The sequence below is a fragment of the Chanos chanos genome, chromosome 10 (genome assembly GCF_902362185.1).
Source record: "Chanos chanos chromosome 10, fChaCha1.1, whole genome shotgun sequence".
Classification (NCBI taxonomy): domain Eukaryota; kingdom Metazoa; phylum Chordata; class Actinopteri; order Gonorynchiformes; family Chanidae; genus Chanos; species Chanos chanos.
Window position 1 is genome coordinate 20,139,633 of NC_044504.1, and position 19,265 is coordinate 20,158,897.

The 19,265-nt window shown below is 40.5% G+C and overlaps 2 protein-coding genes across 2 annotated transcripts in view; both read right to left on the reverse strand.

Annotated features, from left to right (window-relative positions):
• Window positions 1-7,014: 7,014 nt before the first annotated feature.
• On the reverse strand, window positions 7,015-9,144 carry kbtbd11 (kelch repeat and BTB (POZ) domain containing 11). Its single transcript, XM_030787337.1, has 2 exons — window positions 8,693-9,144; window positions 7,015-8,575 (listed from the first exon to the last, which is right to left on the reverse strand). The coding sequence occupies exons 1-2, from the start codon at window positions 9,142-9,144 to the stop codon at window positions 7,015-7,017; spliced, it is 2,013 nt and encodes a 670-aa protein (XP_030643197.1).
• Window positions 9,145-13,884: 4,740 nt separating this feature from the next.
• The window catches only part of arhgef10 (Rho guanine nucleotide exchange factor (GEF) 10), a 39,562-nt gene continuing 34,181 nt past the window's right edge, over window positions 13,885-19,265 (reverse strand). The window contains exons 27-29 of the mRNA XM_030787455.1: window positions 15,455-15,577; window positions 14,105-14,650; window positions 13,885-13,967 (exon numbers count right to left, since the gene is read on the reverse strand). Of these exons, the coding sequence (XP_030643315.1) occupies window positions 14,145-14,650; window positions 15,455-15,577 (629 nt within the window). The 3' untranslated portion in view covers window positions 13,885-13,967; window positions 14,105-14,144. The remainder of the gene's footprint in view (window positions 13,968-14,104; window positions 14,651-15,454; window positions 15,578-19,265) is intronic.

A 19,265-nucleotide genomic window follows, 5' to 3' on the forward strand; every position in this document is an offset into this window, starting at 1 on the left:
ATGATTTTTTTAAGTTAGCTGCTACATGTCACCGTAATTTTCGTTATTTCACAAAGTCTCTTGTCGTTCTTTGAGATAATCTTACTTTAAAGTTATTTTATTGCCCATTCATGTATCGAATCTATCTGAAATTATTGACATTTTTGCGATCTTGCGATCAAGTTTTGCCCTGCTTGCGCCCTCTTTGTGTTTGTTTCTTTTATCAGTGACCCATATTCGATAGCTGGATAAGCGATGATGTTCAGCTACTGATCACTGAAGTTACTCACTCAATCAGCTTTTTAGCTTAATCTAAAAATGCATTTGCTCTGGAAGGCAATACCTTTCAGAAGGCTTCAAGAGGAAGAAGCAACAGAGCTTACACCACCCCAGAGGCCACCACCGATAAGACCTCCCCCAGATGGTGGCTGGGGCTGGGTAATTGTATTTTCTTCCTTTTTGTTCAACGTGCTAGTCCTGGGTTATCACAACTCATTTGGAGTATACCTAATCAGCCTTCTGAATACATTCAAAGAGACAAGTTCCAAAACAGGCAAGTAAGAAGGAATCATACTACAATGGCTCAGTTGCTCTGGAATGATCAATCTAAAGACCTTTGTCTATCTGTCTGTGACCTCTTATGTACATGACTACAGCCTGGGTCGGATCCATCAGCTATGGCTTCATTATGATCTGTGGTCCGCTTTCTGGGAAGCTAACAGTACAGTATGGTGCTAGAGAGGTATCAATTGTTGGATCCCTTATCATCATGATATCCATCTTGTGTTCATCTCTTGCCCCATCCCTTGGGGTGTTATTCTTCACGCATGGCTTTCTCACTGGAGTAGGTTCCAGTTTTGCTTTCACACCAGGTCAGTGCTAGAGTTCCATGATTCTCATAGCATTTCAGTTTGAGAACTGCAGGATTACTGTATCTGTCTGAGTGAGAAGTTCCATCAAAGATACAGAATGTAAAGGTCAATGTCTATTATACATTCAGAAAATAATATTCCATAGTCAAAGCTTAATTTGAGTAAGAGCTGTGTTACAGCTATGCTGGTGAAGTATAGACAACACTCTAATTATTTAAATGAATGCAGTTTGACATTCCTTCATTGCTCATTGCAGGAATGATTATGGTGAGCCAGTACTTCACCACAAAGCGCTCCTTAGCAACAGGAATCGTGATGTCAGGTGGTGCAGCTGGAGCTCTGGTCCAAACCCGCCTCCACCAATATCTCATTGACACGCTGGGCTGGAGGCACAGTTTACGAGTCTTCTCCACCCTCATGATCCTCTGTGTCATTTCTGGTTTCACATATGTACCCCTCAACCCCAAAGGTATCTCAGAAAGTATCTGCAACATGCTAGATATCCAGAGCATCCTGTTTTACAGTCTTTGCAGTTTATTTGTTGATAGTCATTTGGTTAGCTACACAATCAAAATCCTGGTGCTGTAATTTAGTGTTTTCGTTAGCCTATTTCAGATAAAAGAATGTTAAAATGTGAGCTGGCTCATGGATTAATTCCACGCTCTTCATAAGTAATTGATAGAGAACAATAACGGTTGTTAGCAATAAATCTCATCAAATGAATCGGCATATTATGACATACTTCAGTTATGCATGAATGCATTTCCTCAAAGCTTAGAAGGTCACCTAATCTCTGTTCAGGTCACAAAAGAAGTGTTGTGGATAATCTAAAGACGTCACCACTCAGGAAGTTTGTTGTAGATCTTGGCCTATGGAAAGACAGTGTCTTCCTCCTCTGGGTTGTAGCAAATGGGTTGTGCAAGTTTGGGTTTTTTATCCCATATGTGCATCTGGTAAGTAGTTAATACCATCTTGAATGATATGTTTTGAGAGACAAGCTATAAATATGGAATCATCATTGTGTCATAGCATAATCAGTATTGATCAAGTGTATGTTTTGTTTTGCTTGACATGCAGGGATCTGGAATATTTTCTCTTTTACTGCTGTTTCACTGAGTAGTTCATGCTGCTGCATTTGAATGAATTGATACACAATTTGTGGCAGTTAAAATTAGCTCACTTTCATTTGTAATATGTTTTTCCAAAAGCAATTTGTTAGAGAGCTTGGCTTTAAATACCCAGTCACAAGCCTAAGTCTGCCTGGCGATAATGTCTGTAAATGAAAAGAGCTCAGTGCAAAATGATATAGGTTAAAATGGTCAGTGTATACTGTGTGTGTGTGTGTTACAGGTGAAGCATGCAGTGCAGCTGAATATACCAGTGCACAGTGCCACTAACATTATGCTGGTGCTTGGTTTGAGTAGCATGACCAGTCGCATCATCTTTGGCCACATCTGTGACTCTGAAAGGATCAACCGCCTCTATTTTAACCAGGCGTCCGTCTGCTCTGTCGGTCAGGACTCCACCTCTAATGGCTCTTTTTCATAGTGTATCCATGCCATCTGTCTAGTTACCATTTCACTGTGTCACATATCTATAATAGTACATTTTGTTCTTAGCAGTTTGTGTTGATCATGCTATTGTACGTGATATTAATAAAGAAGCATTTCACAACAGCTCATATGTGACACACAGATTGCAGTATGAGCTAGTTGCATGCATTAATGAAAATATGTAAAGCTTTTGGTCTAGTCTATCATCAGATTTTCATCAGGAGATAATAACTTAGTAAGGCCATGACTTACTTTGGTAAACATGTGGAGAGGAACACAGTACTGTCTAAGTTATGTTATCTGATATCTCTTTGCAGGATTACTGTATCTGCTCATACCTCTGGTGCACTCTTATGGCTTCTTCATTGTCTGGGCCTTGCTCCTGGGCGTTGCTGATGCTGGAAACTACATCTTGCTGCCTGTCCTGACCTTTGACCTGATGGGGGCTGAGCGCATGCCTGTGGCCTGGGGCTTCATGCTTACTGTCAATGCTGTCAGCTGCTTTGGACCACCCTTTGCTGGTAAATACTCAGCTGAAATTTGATCTTTCACATAAACTGAATAAAAGCTCATATTTAAGTTTCAAGGCAGGTTTCATCTTAATTTGCACTGCAAGTAACTTAAGCATAGTATAAAAAAGTGCAAAAAGTATCTTGTCTCAGTCTAGTCAGTTGCTGGCTCTTTCAAGCTAATTCATCCTCTGTCTCTGATTGGCAGGCTGGATGAATGACATCAGAGGCAGTTATGACCTGGGCTTCATAGTGGCAGGGGCCATGAATGTTGCTGCCTGCTTTGTTCTGGCTTTCATCCCAATGGCCAAGCGTGTGACCAGACAAACGCGCAAAAGCATCCTTAATGTCACCATTGATAACCGAACGAACGAGATCAGAGAGTGGGCTGACAATCTGCCTGTTTTCACTAGGGTAATGGTGCCTGTCAGAGGACCTGTTGGTTTTAGACACTTACCTAACCAAAGTTAATGCTTGTGATTTGTTATTTCAGATGGTATGAGCCTTAGTTACACGTAGTCCTACGTTTGTATGTGACACATGTCAGTTTTCTTGGTTTTTAGCTGCAGATGAAGCTCTGAGCATAAAAGTTAGCATTAACATGAAACAGGTAGCTTACCTGAGCTGGCGGTTAACTGGAATAACTGCTTACTTCACATGTTATTAAGTGTATGAACAAGTTTATATTCGTATTTGGGATATTTTCAAACAGGAGGAAGCTGCATCATCAGCGTCTATGATCTTCTTCTCCTCAACTAAGTTTCAGTGTGCTGACCTCCGTAATACAGTGTCATCTGCACAGCCTGATCAAGGTGAAGAGACTCATCTGTGACCGGAAACTGGAACTCCTGTGTTTTTCTTTAAATGGGATTGTTAATTATTAAATAAAGCATTAGTTATGCTGTAATATCTAACTTTTCATTGTTGTAACATGACTTATACCAATGTAATAAGAATTGTTCTATTGGCATAAAAGCTAATAATTCTTTGATCTCATGGATGATATTGCTAAAACACCATTGTGCAACGTTGAGTTTTGAATTTATTAAAGTCCAGTAGGTGGCATAATGGTGTTGTTTTAAAAAATATCATTTTAATCTTACAGTTCAGTTGAGCAGTGTACAATGCATTTGTAACAGAACTGTTCCTAACAACTTCTCTGATGTAAAGGCACAATCATTTTTGCTATGGTAGTAACAAAATTTATTTAAAAAACAAACCAGTGACCAGTTGTCAGTTATGCAACACATTCTTTTTTTTGGACGTCGCTTGTCAAAAGTACCTTACTGTTTTGTCTCTCAAATGAAAATTCAGCCCTTCTGCCTCACTACGACTAGCTCCTCTAATTACGGAAAACCAGTGCAGTGGACCAAGGCCATTTATTAATCATAAATTACTCAGTATTTGTCCTAGTCTGCCCATGGATAACCTTGAAACTCACATGTTTTGTTTTACTGTGGATGTACTCTGTGTCCCTTGGCATACCTGTCAGTGGAGTTCACCCCAGGGAAGTCTTTCATGCCACTTGCCACAATGTCTGTCACACAAAAAAACAGCCCACTGTGGCCAGCTGGTCTTATTGGTTTCAGTATACATAGCCAAACTGGCTGCCCACACTTGAATTCTAATCATCTGAGAATGTCCTCCTCCAGCAAACACCAGCATGAAAACAACATCCAGCTGCTGTTGTGATGCAGATAGACAAAGCGATGGCTTTGTTAAACCTCACATCTGCATCTTTGTCCGTGCTTTTAAGACATTACACTGTATTATAAACACTTGGTTTGATTAGATTTAAAACAGAAACTTTATCTCATAGTTTGAACAGTGCCATTTTTGCTTTTCTTTAGAACAGATACTCACAGAGGTGAATTGCTGAGTCACCTGTTCACCTCTTTAAATGTGACTGCATGATCACAGAAAATACGTGTATAGCATTAGCAGACACAGGGCTTTGAGGGTCACAACATATAAATCTAGTACAACTCTCCTCTTATTCTCTTTCCTGTAAAAGATGATTTAAAAATCATGACAATGTGACGCTTATAATGATTTATTTCCAGCGCTGAATAGGAGACATGAGTTTATTTGCTGTTGTCTCAAAATAAAACTGACACAGAGATTGGAAAACCTAAAAAGTCTGACCGTCAAACCTTTCTTTTTAATAGTGTATCACATTCACACTCCAGTGGACCTTCATAGTACAATGAAGTTAGTCAGCCAGCAATATTACACACTTATTAGACAATTTTGTTACAAGTTACATTTTAACTCCATGTCCATTTGCACTCAACAACCTATCAAAACTTTTACGAGATTGCAAGCAAATATGTTATTAGAATTTAAAAAATAAAAGTGAGTCATTTGATAAAGACATTGCAATTCAGTTCTCACAAATGAAAATATGATATATGCCAGGGATTGAACATAATAATACTTTACAAAGGAAAGCTCTTTAAATTCTAATGAGAAGTACTATCAATAATACATTATTCATTTGTTGCTTTAAAATTCTTGTGCCATTTGTCTCAAGTCTGTGCTTGTAACAGGGCAACGGACAACGCTGCTTTTAGAGGTTCTATTGCTGTAATATGTTCACCATATTCCCTATGATCTTCAGTTTAATTTTACAGAATTACTAACCAGCTTTAACAGTCAGGCTGACAGGTCATAAGACAACATGGTGACATTGTTTTAGAATTCTGTATGGTCAGCTTTTAAATATTGTCATGTGGCTATTCAAAGGAAGTTGTCTTGACAAATCAGTGAATATGAGGAAATGACTCAAAAGTCTAACTGTCCCAGTTGTCCCTTCATTTTCCTCATGGATAAATGAAGGCTATCAAGTGTTATCCTTTTCAAAATGCTATTCAGTGTGTGGCCGTGGGGGAACTTTATAAATTTATTACATAGGCTTTTGAACAAATTTTCACCAAAATGTTTCAGGATGTAGATCAGAATAAATTGCCTGGTTAAGTTTCAATAGTGAAATTGTGCAATTTTGACCTATTTTTTTCCAGTATAAGGGGATATTACTGAATCACCTAAATGTCTATATCAGCAGCAAGCTGTACTGTCACCAGGTTATTCCAGTACATATATACAAATGAAAAGTGCAGTGCCAGGCCAATTGTATTTCCCTTGATCTGTAATTATATGTCTCACAATTGATCTCACTTCTGGCTTATCCTGTCTCCCAACTCTGTGCAGTCACAACTTGTCTGTTTGAGAATTTGACTTCATCAGAATAAAGGACCCCTACACTGATAAATGAATGAATGATTAAATGTCCCCCTACAGTCAAGCTGTTTTCTTTGGCAATGAATTGTGTGTCCTCCTGAGGAACGAGCCTAAAAACACACCCTCACAGTTTTGGAATCCTTCTCCTGAATTCTCCTCATTTGAAGGCCGTCCTCAGATCACTAACAAAGAAGTGCATTTGTGCTCATAACCAGCGTACATAATTTACCTCTGCTAAATTTATCAGTTAAACTATAATTCCTTTCATTGCTATATTCAATATGTTTTCATTCAAATGTTTCAAAGGCATTTTGCTCGCAGGCCAGTTCCCATATTACATAGTGGTGTAGGCCACCAGTCATCTTTTCTGTATGCCACTGTTGTGGGTCCTTCCTCACACCAGCTTGCCCATACATACATGCTAACTTAGTTGCATAGGATCTATAGCAGAGCAAAGGGTCAATGAGCAGAGACTGACTGTGTTATTCAAGACTATTCATGAAATTTATGACCTTAGTTTTTTTGTTTTCTGTTTTTTGTTTTTCTATTTAACATCTGCCAAAACAGCTATTATTCACAAAAGTGCACAAAACAAATGTGACACAGCAAATGCGTAAAAGGATCTATACATGTCATCTTCCTAGTTTAAAAAAGTTGTCTTTTTAAGGCGTCCTACGCACATGGTTCCATCCATGCAAATGTAAAGAGAAACATTCCGATTTCAAGCAGTTAAACTGGGCACAATAAACTCTACACATATAAAGCTTAGATTTGATCTTATGAAACATGCTTCATTGTACTCTCCTCTAAGCTTTTGTGAGTTTTTGAGGACAAGAGTCTTGGGGATGTGAAATGTCTTTATCACACATTTCTATCGCTTCTATCAGGCAAACTCAGGATGAACGGGAATAATATTCCTTTAGCCTCAAGGGGTGCTTTCAATGGCTCTTCCAAAAATTGTGCACTCTCTTCTTCAACAATGAACTGCAAAGTCTGAGACTTATTGACACAGTAAATGCAGTTGCCAATGACAGCACATCTAAAGGGTAGTGGATTGCTTTGCTGGTGGGAAGCACAATCATGCCACATTTTCACAATGGTGTTATATTTAAACACATTGATGCCCTGCTCACGGTTAACATCAAATCTGTAGATGAAGCTTTTCAAAGCAACCATGTCCGTGGACTTCTTTCTACTGTTATTGTATGGACACTCCTGCCACTCATCCCGTTTAGGGTCATACTTTAGAAGGCGGTAGAAGAGAGAGCCTCCGGACACATAGATCTCTCCGTTACAGGTGGTTGCTTCATGGGCCACTGCAAAGGCACCTTTGGGCAGAGGAGCCACAGTGGTCCACCGGTCCATACGAGGGTCATATTTCTCAACTGTGAACAGGCATTCCCCACCAATAGCATAGAGGTAACCATCCATAGAGACAAGTTTCAGCTGTGACCGTGCTTGGTTCATCGGTCGTATTTCACTCCAACGGTCTGTCAGAGGATTGTAGCAGAACACCTTATCTGACACCTTACCTTTCTCCCCATATCCCCGAATTCCACCTGCTACAAACAGGTAGTTGTACATGGTGCAGATCCCACATCCTTTTGTGTTGATATCCTCAGGCATCAATGTCAAAGCTCCCCAATCCTTTGTGCTCTCATTGTAATAATAGATCATGTGGTTTTCTTCAAAGGAAGCAACAGAGAGAGGACTCTGGGGGCGGCTGCTGTTCCTACTTGGAGGTCTGCTACCAACACGGTCAAAGACATCGTTGATTTCTGCCACCATCAGACACTTTTTACCCTCCATCCTATTTTTCAGAATAAGATCCCTCTCTGATCCGGTCAAACGCCCGTAGACTGCAGGATCTTTCAGCACTTTGAGGAAGTTGTCGCTCATGAAGCGATAGGCTGTCTCCTTCAGTTCATTCAACCGTTGCTTTTTGGCTATCGTCAAAATTTCATAACAGTTCTCTGTGGTTATCTGGCTAGATATTGTATCCATTGCAGCTTGCACTGCACAAGGTATTTGGAGAATTTTTGCTGCGGTGATAACATCAACTACATTGGACTTATTTACACTGATTTGAGAAGAGTACACATAATCAATCAGGATTGATAAGGTCTTATAGCTCATCCCTTTTACCTTCAATATATCCCTAGAGAGCCTGGCCTTGAAATAGTCACTTTTCTCTGCTAGCACTGATTTATGTGCCTGGATTTTCTGTCCACCCACCTCTATGACTAAATCTGGCTCCTCTTTCAATGAGAGAGCACCTTTTATCCCGTTACCGCTGTGCTTTTGCTCTTCAGTCGATTCAAGCCCAGATTGTTCATATATTGTTTTGTGCTGTTCTGGATCTACTGCCAGCTCCAGTGACCTTGTTTCCTTGGAAACAGAACAAGAGTCAGATGCAGCAGCACTGTCCTCTGACTTTGAAGTGACATTTTTAAAGTCACAGTGACTCCTTACAACTTCGTGTTCTTCAAAAACTGAAGACGCTTGGTCGGTTTCCTCTTTGGTCTCACCTCTGAAGCACAGTGAGGGATCCAAACCACAAGGCACTTTTGCCCTTGCACCGTTAACTTCCACTTTAATTCCATTTTTACCAAGGGACTCAGCTGGTTGTCTGACACCAAGATCCAGCGTTTCACCCTTAGAAATATTGAGTGGTTGAATATGATCCTGAAAACCACTGTCACTTGATCCCCTGTCTTGCAAGTAGTCTCCTGTTGCTAAACTGTGCTGTCCCAGAGCTGTACTGTCCATCAGATTTCCTGATGCTGGTAAGTCCCAAGACTTCTCTTGATAAAATGCTTGATGATCTTGCGACATCCCTGCTTCTGAGGCACTGGATTTGGACCCAGTAGGCACAGCATCTTCTTTTACCTCAGTCACAATGGATGAGTCTGGAGAGTCAGGGCTTGGGGCATGAAAGATGACATCTGCCTTTACAGTGAACATGTTTGTGTCTTGAAGGGTGTCATTCATACTTCCTTGGTCAGTCACTCAGATTTTCCACTTTTAGGGCAGTGGTCCTTTGTAATATACACGAAAAATGAAAGAGCCTAATAGAATGGGATTTAGCGAGCCAAATCACCTGCTGATGGCAAATGTTGGACAATCCCTCACTGCTAGAAGCACAGAGGATGTAACAGAAATCCTTTTGACTTGGCCATGGTGTTTGAATTACAGTTCAAATTCACCCCTGGCCTTTTTTCCCTGCTTCATGCTATGCGTTTCCAGATCATTCATAATCCTGAGAGCAAAGGGAGATGTCTTTGTGGTCACAATTTTCAGATTTAGTTCTTTTTGATGTCTCCTCCAAATTTGGTGTATTTAACTTCAAAACCTATTTGTAAAAGGAAAACAGTGAGATCATGACATGTTTATATAACATTTAATTGAAGTATTCTTGTTGATCAGTACATGTTGATAAATACAGAGTCATGTATGAAATAAGTTTATTAATGTTGACTGGCCCTTTCGAATTTGTCCTCGTTAAAATAAATCAGGTTTCTTCAGTTGTTATATTTCTCTAAATAATGTCTCTAATGTAAAACTGACGAACGTTTAAATCACACCAGGTAACAAATAAGGGTGATTGCTTTAACATTTTACATCAAGTGCACCAATGGCATGACATACAGTGGCTGTCGTCGTCGCTTTTTATTAACTCACTGATATGTAATACAGCCAAGTAGCCGAGGGATTAAAAATACATACACCACTGTCGTTATGTCATCTCGAAATGAGCAAAGGAAATAACACTTCGGGAGACCGAGATTACACCGAATCTATGTTGCCCATGTAGAAAAACTTTAAAATTCATTATTTTTGGTCATGTCCTTAAGGAGCTAAGGAGCATGCTCAGTTCGAACGATTGTGCTGACAGATAGGAGAATTTATACCGTAATGATGGGGGAAGAAAGCAAATGAGACGGGAGCATCTCTTCACTTGGGCGTAATTTGCAGTTGACGTGGCATTTTTACAACGTATTTACCGGCAATATAACCACTAAGTCTTCGGTTAATTTCAGCAAAACTAAACGTTTATTCAGATGAATTATATGGGCTATATGCTATTTCCAGTGTACCAGCTCAGACCACGATGCTGTTGAGCAAATGCACCAGTCTCGACCGAGGGTAGATTAGAACTGAGTCGAAATGTGTAAAAAAATGGATTCAATACAATGTATTAAACAGTAGTCTACTCACAATTTCTGAAGAATCTGTGAACTGCAGTTTAGATTTAGCCCTTCACGTCTACACAAAGCGCTGTTGTATAAGACAGACGTAGCCAAGCCTAAGACCGAATTTCTCCAGCCTGCAGGTGATTCTTTGCGTGATGAAACGGGTTCTTGTAAGGTCTTTGTCGCCGTCACATTTAGATCACCTTAAAGTAAAATGTTCACATGACAACCAGGGTGGAGCGGCGTATCCTCTGTTCAGATGAAATCCACATAAAGCCGCTTATTCCTCCCAACACAGTTCTAAATGCAGATTTTAGTGTCTCTTCACAGTCTCATCCACTGACTGTGTCGAGCAACAGTGTCCGTTCAACAGCTCCGTCTAGAGCACAACCCAGAAGCTGAGAACGCTTAATTCTGCCAATCTGTCTTCTTTCTCCAGAAAAAGTGTGCTCCAGTGCGCTTTACTGTCGTGTTCCGACACAGCCCGATGCAATTTTCAGGTGTATATCGACAGTTTCCATTTCACGCATTCCAGATTTCAGTGTGGCGACAGTGTTTTGGTGTTACTGTAAACTCGGTTAGATATTGATCTAAACCACACCCCCTTTTGTGTTAACCCTACACACCGAAAAGACCCTGTCCACATATTGGCGCTCTGAGGTTAAACTAGACGTTCCATCACATCCTTTTGCGCGCACGCACCGGAACACACTGTGCTGTCCAGTCCAGTTTGAGATTAGGAACATTAGTTTACGACCTAAACAGAACACACTCATTTCTTTGAACACGCAGAAACAGCATGTTGATGTCGCTCAGACGTGGTTCGGGACAAGTTTTTTGGACACGATTTCACATTAAACAGTTTGTTTGCTTTCACATTAGTAAAGTAGTGATATCCTTTTACCCCTTTGTGATTTCCGCATACGCAAGAAGGTACCGAGTAATTCAAAACTGCTGTGTTTTTTTGGGTAATCCTTCGTTTTTTTTGGGGTAATCATTTTTTTAATAAACAAAACCAAGAGAACTATACAAAACCGTCATTAACACAAACCTAATCTATGTATAGCCTGAAAAAAGTGACCCTGAAAACCTACTTAAAGACAGTAAAGACAATTTAAGCTCTCATAAAATCATACTCTCTCCGAGGATACTCCTGCCATTATTCTCAGGGGGACAGTGTTATTTATATAATCTGCAGCTCCATGTACTTGTACAATGTGTACTCAAGACCAGCCATTTAATAATAAAGGTTACACAGCATTCTGGAAAGTAAGAAATATGTTACGGCCCTATTGATGGACACACTAGTCAAGATAGGAGAACTGCACTGGACAGTTGCCCTGCTTTTCACTGATCTCCAAGGCAACCACAGGGTCAAGGAGTATAGTGTGTCAAGCTCAAGCTCTCTGCTTTACAACACACAGTCAGATAGGTCCATTACCCTGAGGTTTCTAAACAGAAATGTCAGCTGCTAAAACATTGTGGATGGGTATTGTACTACAGCCAAAGAATGCCAATCTGGTCTGAAGATAAACCTCTCATTGTAACAAGTCAATTCAGTAATTTAACTCTTTTTATGATTCTGAAAATTGTTCTCAATTTATCCCATGGAGACACACTAAGAACTATATCAGTGTTGCATTTAGGTTAGCTGTAAGTGCGTCTTTCATGTGAGTATTGCTGAAATATTTATATAATCAAAGCACAATTGTTGTGAAGGAAGACCTTTTTTTGTAGACATTTGGTGATATTTGGTTAGTACACAGTTGAGCCATTCTTCATGTCTCCCCTTTGAAAGCAATATCTCAGGGCGGAAAAGTCATAGCCCATTTGAAGAATATGATAGGTTGAATTCTTCTCAAAGGGCTATTGCCTGCATGATTACTTGCACCTCAGGCAGTAGCTTGTTCAAACATGTGGTCTTAATAGAGCAGTGGAGAATGTCAGCTATGCTCCACTTTGAGCAAAGGGAAGTTTATTCTAAATAGAAAGAAAAGGCTGAACACATCCACCTCCTCACTCAAATAAATTCCACTTCTCTTGCACTTGTCATGCGTGCAAGAGGACAAACACACACACACACACACACACACACACACACACACACACACACACACACACACACACACACACACACAATACAACACAAACATAAAATATCACTGAATGAATCAACAAACAAACACATTTTAATGGGGCTATAACTTTGTTTAATTTCCCTTTTTGGCTTTTGCAACACTTCTGTAAAATCTTGATATAGACACTTGCTCTGTGAAGACATTTTACTGGCATGTGTAAAAGGCATACTTTTCCAGTATTAGACACACTACCAGTAAGCTTACCCTCCATCTCAAAGCAACTGTATGATAGCCTCAGTCAATGATAATCCAGTGTTGTTATTTCTTCTTCCCCAAGTGCATCTCACACATTAACATATCAAAAACTCCCTTTACAACCTCAAACACAATCCCTTATCAAAACTTCTCAAATTCATTACATGTCTTATTAATTACTGGAATTTGACTAAAGGATTATTAATTTTCACCAAATAACACAAATCAGAGGAATAATTCTTAAAGCAATGGTTTCATCGTTGGTCATTTTAGGGTATAGAATGTGATTTTTCACTGAAATTAGGTTGCCATAAAATACAAAAAAAGATGTTGGATAAAACTATATATTTGTTAATATACAAAATAGAGATACATATCAAATGGTGTCAAGATAAAGCTCTTTTTTTAATCTTTTTAAATACCTTAGAGCATTAAACTTAATTTAGGTTTATGAAAAAAATCCCTCTTCCTGGAAACAGTGCACTTCCATTGTGTATCAACCAGAAACCTGGCCAGCCAGCGTTTCCCCAACATGACTCTTCCTCATGAGACACAAACTATCAAGTACAACTAACAGGTTCAACTGTGAGGATATGACCTCAGGGCACTCAGTTGAAGATAGACTAAAGAGTACAAGAGTATCTTTGCAGATCATACCTCATACTGATGCTGACCTCCAGATATCACACCAAAGGCTTAAGCTCCTGAGATGCTAACTGCTCTTTTTGCCCTTAAACAATGGATGTCTCAGAACTTGAGGGGCCTTTTGTGGATGCAGCACAATTTCTAGGTGATTATAACAAGAACATATTCATTCTTCAATGGATTGCATAAATGGCAGCAGAAAGCAGGGATGGTTTTAAGGCATTAGCAGTGTTACAGCGACCTAGAGACTTTCTTCAGGATATTGACAATTAGTCAGTTTCAGTGATTTCTCAACACACCCACTCATCCATTCTTTAATCATCCAGCACTTGCTCATTAGCTGTGTGTGAAATGTCTGTTTTGTAGGTGCTATGACAAAGTGGTTATGCAGAGCTCTCTGACTACAGTACCCAAAGGATGAAGACCAAATCTGAAAATCCAGCTCATCTCAGGATCTCCATCGATTCCCTTTCACATAACACTACGTATACATCTTTTTCTTAAACAGCACTTGGTCTTTTTAAGAATCCATGATGATTCCAGTCGCCCCCATACTGTAAAATTCTATGTATCATCATCCAAGCGAGCATCATTGACTTCAAGTAGGTCTTGGAATACCCCAGCGCCATGTGCTGCCTCCACCCTGGACAGAGGAGCAAGGACTGTATGAGTAGAGTGAAAGTAAGGCAAGAAAGACTGGTGTGTGTGTAGTAAAGTGAATGTGTGTGAGAGTTAGGCAGAGAGAGAGAGAGCGAGTGTGTGATGGCTCCTCAATCTCACCTCACAGCACAGAGGCAGTCTATATGTTTGTGTTCCTCTCTCACACACTGAGCAGTGGAATTTGCCACACCATGATGGTTGATACCATCTCCTCATGGCGAGACTGCTTGACCTTCCTATTGACCCGCCGATGACCAAGCCCTCCTGAGACCACCAATAGGGAACTCACGTCCACTTTTTGGGACCGCTTGGCTTTCTGCGAACGTGCCGGGTCATTCAGCAGGTCGTAGATAGCCCCATCCTCTGGTCCATGCTCCAAAGAGCCCTGGGAGAGAGCCAAGGAGCCACAGGAGGAGGACAAGGAATCATGCTGGGGGACAGGCCCAGGGCTGCCGCTGCTGCTTCTGTCCCCCAACCACACACTGCGATCCTGGGTATGGTTTGGAGCAGAGCCAGGGGAGTGGGGGCCCTCCTCTTCCTCCTGGGCCCCAGGCACATTGGGTGGGCTGGCAGAGGCATTGGGCTGTTGGAGATTACTCACTGCGGCTGCCATGGTGAGGAACTTAACAGGGCCGTTGTGAGCGTGGAAGGACACCATGCCTCGTCCTATAATTCAAGGGATTTGACAAGAGTCAATCAGGAGTAAAAAAGACACATACAAAAACGTGCATACTAAACAAGGACAAAGAGCAGACAGAGCAAACCTAAAGGTAAACTGAAAAAGTAAAAATCTTCTCACAACACACAACTGATGAAATGTGAATGATGTTTTTTTCATCTTGTTTAATGTTTCTATAAACTTAATGTTACTTTGAAAGTGACTGTATGATGCCTCACAGAGAGCGTGGAGTACATGGAAATCTTGTAGGTTAAAAATAAAGTCCATTTTTTGAATGGTGTGTTGTATAGAACACAGAGTGGGTTCTATTTCTGGAACTGCACAGGACTGGTGTATCTGGGAGCCCCCCATGTCTAACTGGGTGTCTGATTGATGCTTTGGGGGGTGAAATTGCTTGCTTATAGAGGCAGTCACTAAGGAGTGCCAAAGCCTGATTCCACAGGCCATTAGGCACCAAGCATGGTCCTCAGTCATAATATCATTGTGAGAAAAGGTCAACTTCCAAAATTACCATCTGGGTTGGGCCTTCCTGGATAATTACAGGGACCACATTACCCTCTGCTACATTCCAAGAAACTCCTGTTGCTGGAGGGAAGGGATATGGGTCTCTTTATACTGAAGGTATAACCACATAAACATTTAAACAGTTGTGGTTCTGATCACCTTTTATGAACAGCAGAAAACCACTTTGATCTTTTAATTAAAACAGTTGGATGCATTAATATGATTAATATTGGCCTAATAACCACAAATAATCTTGAGTTCCGTTTTGGTTGTAACTTCATACCCACCTGTGACTTTGGGGATTCCTTGCAGCCTTGGGACAGACAGAGCCACTATTACACCCAGATTGGTCCCCACCAGCAATAGGCCATGACACACAAGAAGACTGCTTACAGAGACCCTCTGGTTGCCTAGGGGTTTCAATACAATCATTTTAGTATCAAAAGAACTGACATTTGCTCAGCTAGTGTAACCCATTTTCAGTGAAGAGGGGTCAACATAAAATGCAAATAGGCATCTTTCATGCACAAGAAAAGATATGCAGATATTTGTTGCAACTTAATTGATGGGATAATGCCTTCATGCTCTCATCAAATTTTGCTCTCCAGTGAGATGTAAGACAAAGCTCTTCTAGACCATATAAAGATTTTATCAAAGACGGATTTAAATTATTCCAATTTTTTGCAAGGACTGACACTAACAAGGTGCTTTTCTGTGATGGAAAGAACAACAAAACTGTTTCACCTGTAGAACATCACTGTATGAAAGAAAATCTGTGAATACAGAATGAGGAGCCTGTCGTTAATTATAAACATTGTCATCTGTATGCAAATCAGTCACTAGAGGATACTGTTAAATGTGAGGAATGCTTATGAACACTCCAAGCTGGCTGTGTAGGAGTGAAACAGCTCTGCGTTATGTGTGGGAAAGTTACTATGGAAATGATGCTTAACAGCAGTTGGTTTCCGAGGAAACCTGACATGATTCATTTGTAGCAAGGGTGAGAAATATAGGCAGGTTCCATTGCTTGTCTTCTCAATGCGAGAGAGCCAGACGCTCTGCATTTTCGGTTATGCAAGTAAGTTTAAAACAAAACCCTGATCGATTTGGCACTCGTCTCTTAAGAAAGTGGGATGTTTGCATGAGTAAAATTCAGAGACTCATCTTAAACTAAGCAGTGAAGAAACTAAGACATCTACCAAACTTGGCACATTCTCTTTTGGGAAGTCAGCTTCACCATCAGCAGTCAAGTGTTCCCATCACACTTAAGGATCAAAACCTAAGTGCTATTACCAGTGGTCTCTGGGTTAAGTCCACCTCTGCCATGACTCTATTGGAGACAAGGTGCTGTCTGGTAAAGTGGCATAGCAATGAACATTCATTCTCAGCAGACAATGTCTTGTTCAGCTCTTAGAGAATGTTCAGTGACTCATTAAGTGGATCTTGGCTCAAATTTTACAACCTTTCAGCATGTTAAGTTAACCATAGCAACAAGAATCTGACAAAACGTAATGAGACAAACGTGCTTGCAGACAAAGTATACAGAGTGGGATTCATAAAACCTAGAGTCATTAATCAATTATTATGCTAATTCAATGCAAATAAAGCAAACTCATACTCTCAGAAATGGAGCCAAATGGACCCAAACCACTACATAGTAGCACAGAATCAGTCCTGTCAAACATTTCAGAAGGATAAGCACCGTGTTTTGTTGGTGTGTGCCTGTTGAGAGGAAGGCATGGGCTGAGTTGTGACATCCTCAGTACCCAAGAATAGATTCAGCTGTGGGGTGTGCTGTCATAGTCACTAGTTTGGTCTTGTGGAGGCAAGAGACACTAGATAAACAACCATAGGGCCACACACTGAGATTTCCCCTTCCATTTTGTAAACTCCTTCCTTGACTGAAATTGTGATGTCTGTGGGACTGGCTAAATCATTACTCAAATACCAAATGGCACTCTAAGCATGTTGTGCTTCTTTGTGACTGTTTGGTCCCATCAATGTCCTCACATAATCCCTAGAGATTAAATGAAATCACTGTTTATCTCTGCTAAAGCCCCCATCAGGCAAAAATGACCTTCAAAGGGTCAGAATTCAAGCACAAAGCAATCTGCCACCATTTTGGACTTGTGAGTATCTGAGGCACATATGCTTGCAATAACCAAGTCTTCAAAACACACATTGAATTTCTCAATATCAAACTCCGTACCATAATATTTGGACTTCCACAGGCAAGGACTAAACCAAAGCAAACTCAGACCAATATCAATATGCCATGGGTTTGCTGCAAATCTAGCAATGAAAGGCCAGCTTTGATCTCAACATGGAATGGAATGAGTGAACGTGTGTGGAAAACCAGTAAAAATACACACTCATTTCTTAATAGAGGCCTGAGAAAAAGCAGCTCTGAGACAGAGGGGTACTAGAGCCCTCAGTGAGGTGACTGTCCAGACACTCTGAGGACTGGGAGACTGGAGGTGCTGTTTTCTGGCCTTCCCCTGTCTGTTTGCGCTCATTATTACACACATGGCTTAGTATTTAGGTCATCAGAGACAAAGCCATCGGTTAATATCCTCTGCTCCTGCCAGGCAAAGAGAGTGTGTGCTAGGCTAGCCATGTTGTGATCATCTGCTGGACATGTCCCTCTGTCTCTACACTGACAGACCCATTGGGCAATCCCCGAATACATTATATCAGACAAAGTTTAAGGCATCTTTTCTAATTCTTCAGTAGTACACCAAACTGTTCTTTGAGGTAGTATTTGAATGTCTAGCGCAAGAATGTGTCTTTACTTAGCATATTCACCTGGAATTAATTAATCATTTCCTAGCTAACAAGGCAATTCACAGTTAAACAGGTTCTTTTAAAGATCAGTGAAGGGTAACAAATTTATGACCATGATAAGAGTTGAACTGTGGCATGATGAATGCATCGTTTGCCTTGAATCATTGTCTGACATGATGTATAGAGAGATTTTGTGAAGCTAAATTAGAGCATTAAAGAAACATAAATGTATAGCTCTGGGGCATTTCCTAATGGATGTTACATGTCTCAAATGTACCTGAAATGTAGTGTGTTAGAGCAAAGCGTGCTGGCTAAGCCTGAGGGTTAAGTATGAAAAAGGCTGACATATAATCCCTAGCTTTTTACCTTTTTTCATATTCTAGAGCTTTTCACTTCAAGGGAAAGAACAGAATATCTGCAAATAATTCTTGTAGAATGACCTCATCACCGAGGTCCTCCCTTTGGTCGACTCTCTGTTCCCAAACAAAGGTCAGACTGTAGTGGGTCTTGGATCTCTCTGCTTGCTGATGATTGCTGAAGGTAATGCTAGCTTCAGCTAAACACGTCCTGGCCGATTGTATTTCAGGACCCCCATAGAGAAACCAAGCAAGCTCAGAAACACTATACAGTGAAAATGTCCCTGAAGAGAGCTTTAATCAAAACTTAGCCATGCCAGTTCCTGACAGCTTAAGCACGCATATGTTCCACTTCAATTGTATTTGAAGAGTCTGAAGACTTTCTTTGGTTAGGTGTAATTTCAGTGATGCGTCATTGTAGATGAGACCATATTAATGAGACAACTGTAACTGCTACACAAGACGATGCTCAGAGGCGGCTGTGTAAGTCTTTTTGTTTTTTTGAGATGTGACTAATATCTGCTTACTGGCATGATTGAAGATGGAACATTCTCTCAAACCGTCCACATTCACATACAGAGATTCTATAGAGGTAGTTGAGAATGAGATAGAAGGATGGAACTGCCAAACCCTCCACAAAGAAAACTAATTTAATTTCTAATTTCGTTTGGATAATACTAGATAATCAAAAGTGCTATACATGCCACTCAAAAATCAGCAGACCATCCTAAACAGACATTCATTATCAGCCTCAGTGGTAAATTTCACTGGTTCTCTATGGGAAAATCAGATGATTACCCTGCAGCTGCGAAGAGCCTGCACAATGAAAGTAAAAAAAACAAAATAAACCCCAAGTCATTCCACAGTTTACTTCAGAGACAAGTGGGAGCTTAACACAAAGACTCAGTCTGCCTGCCTGCCTGCCTCCCATGAGAGATATCTGAACCTGTCCTGACAA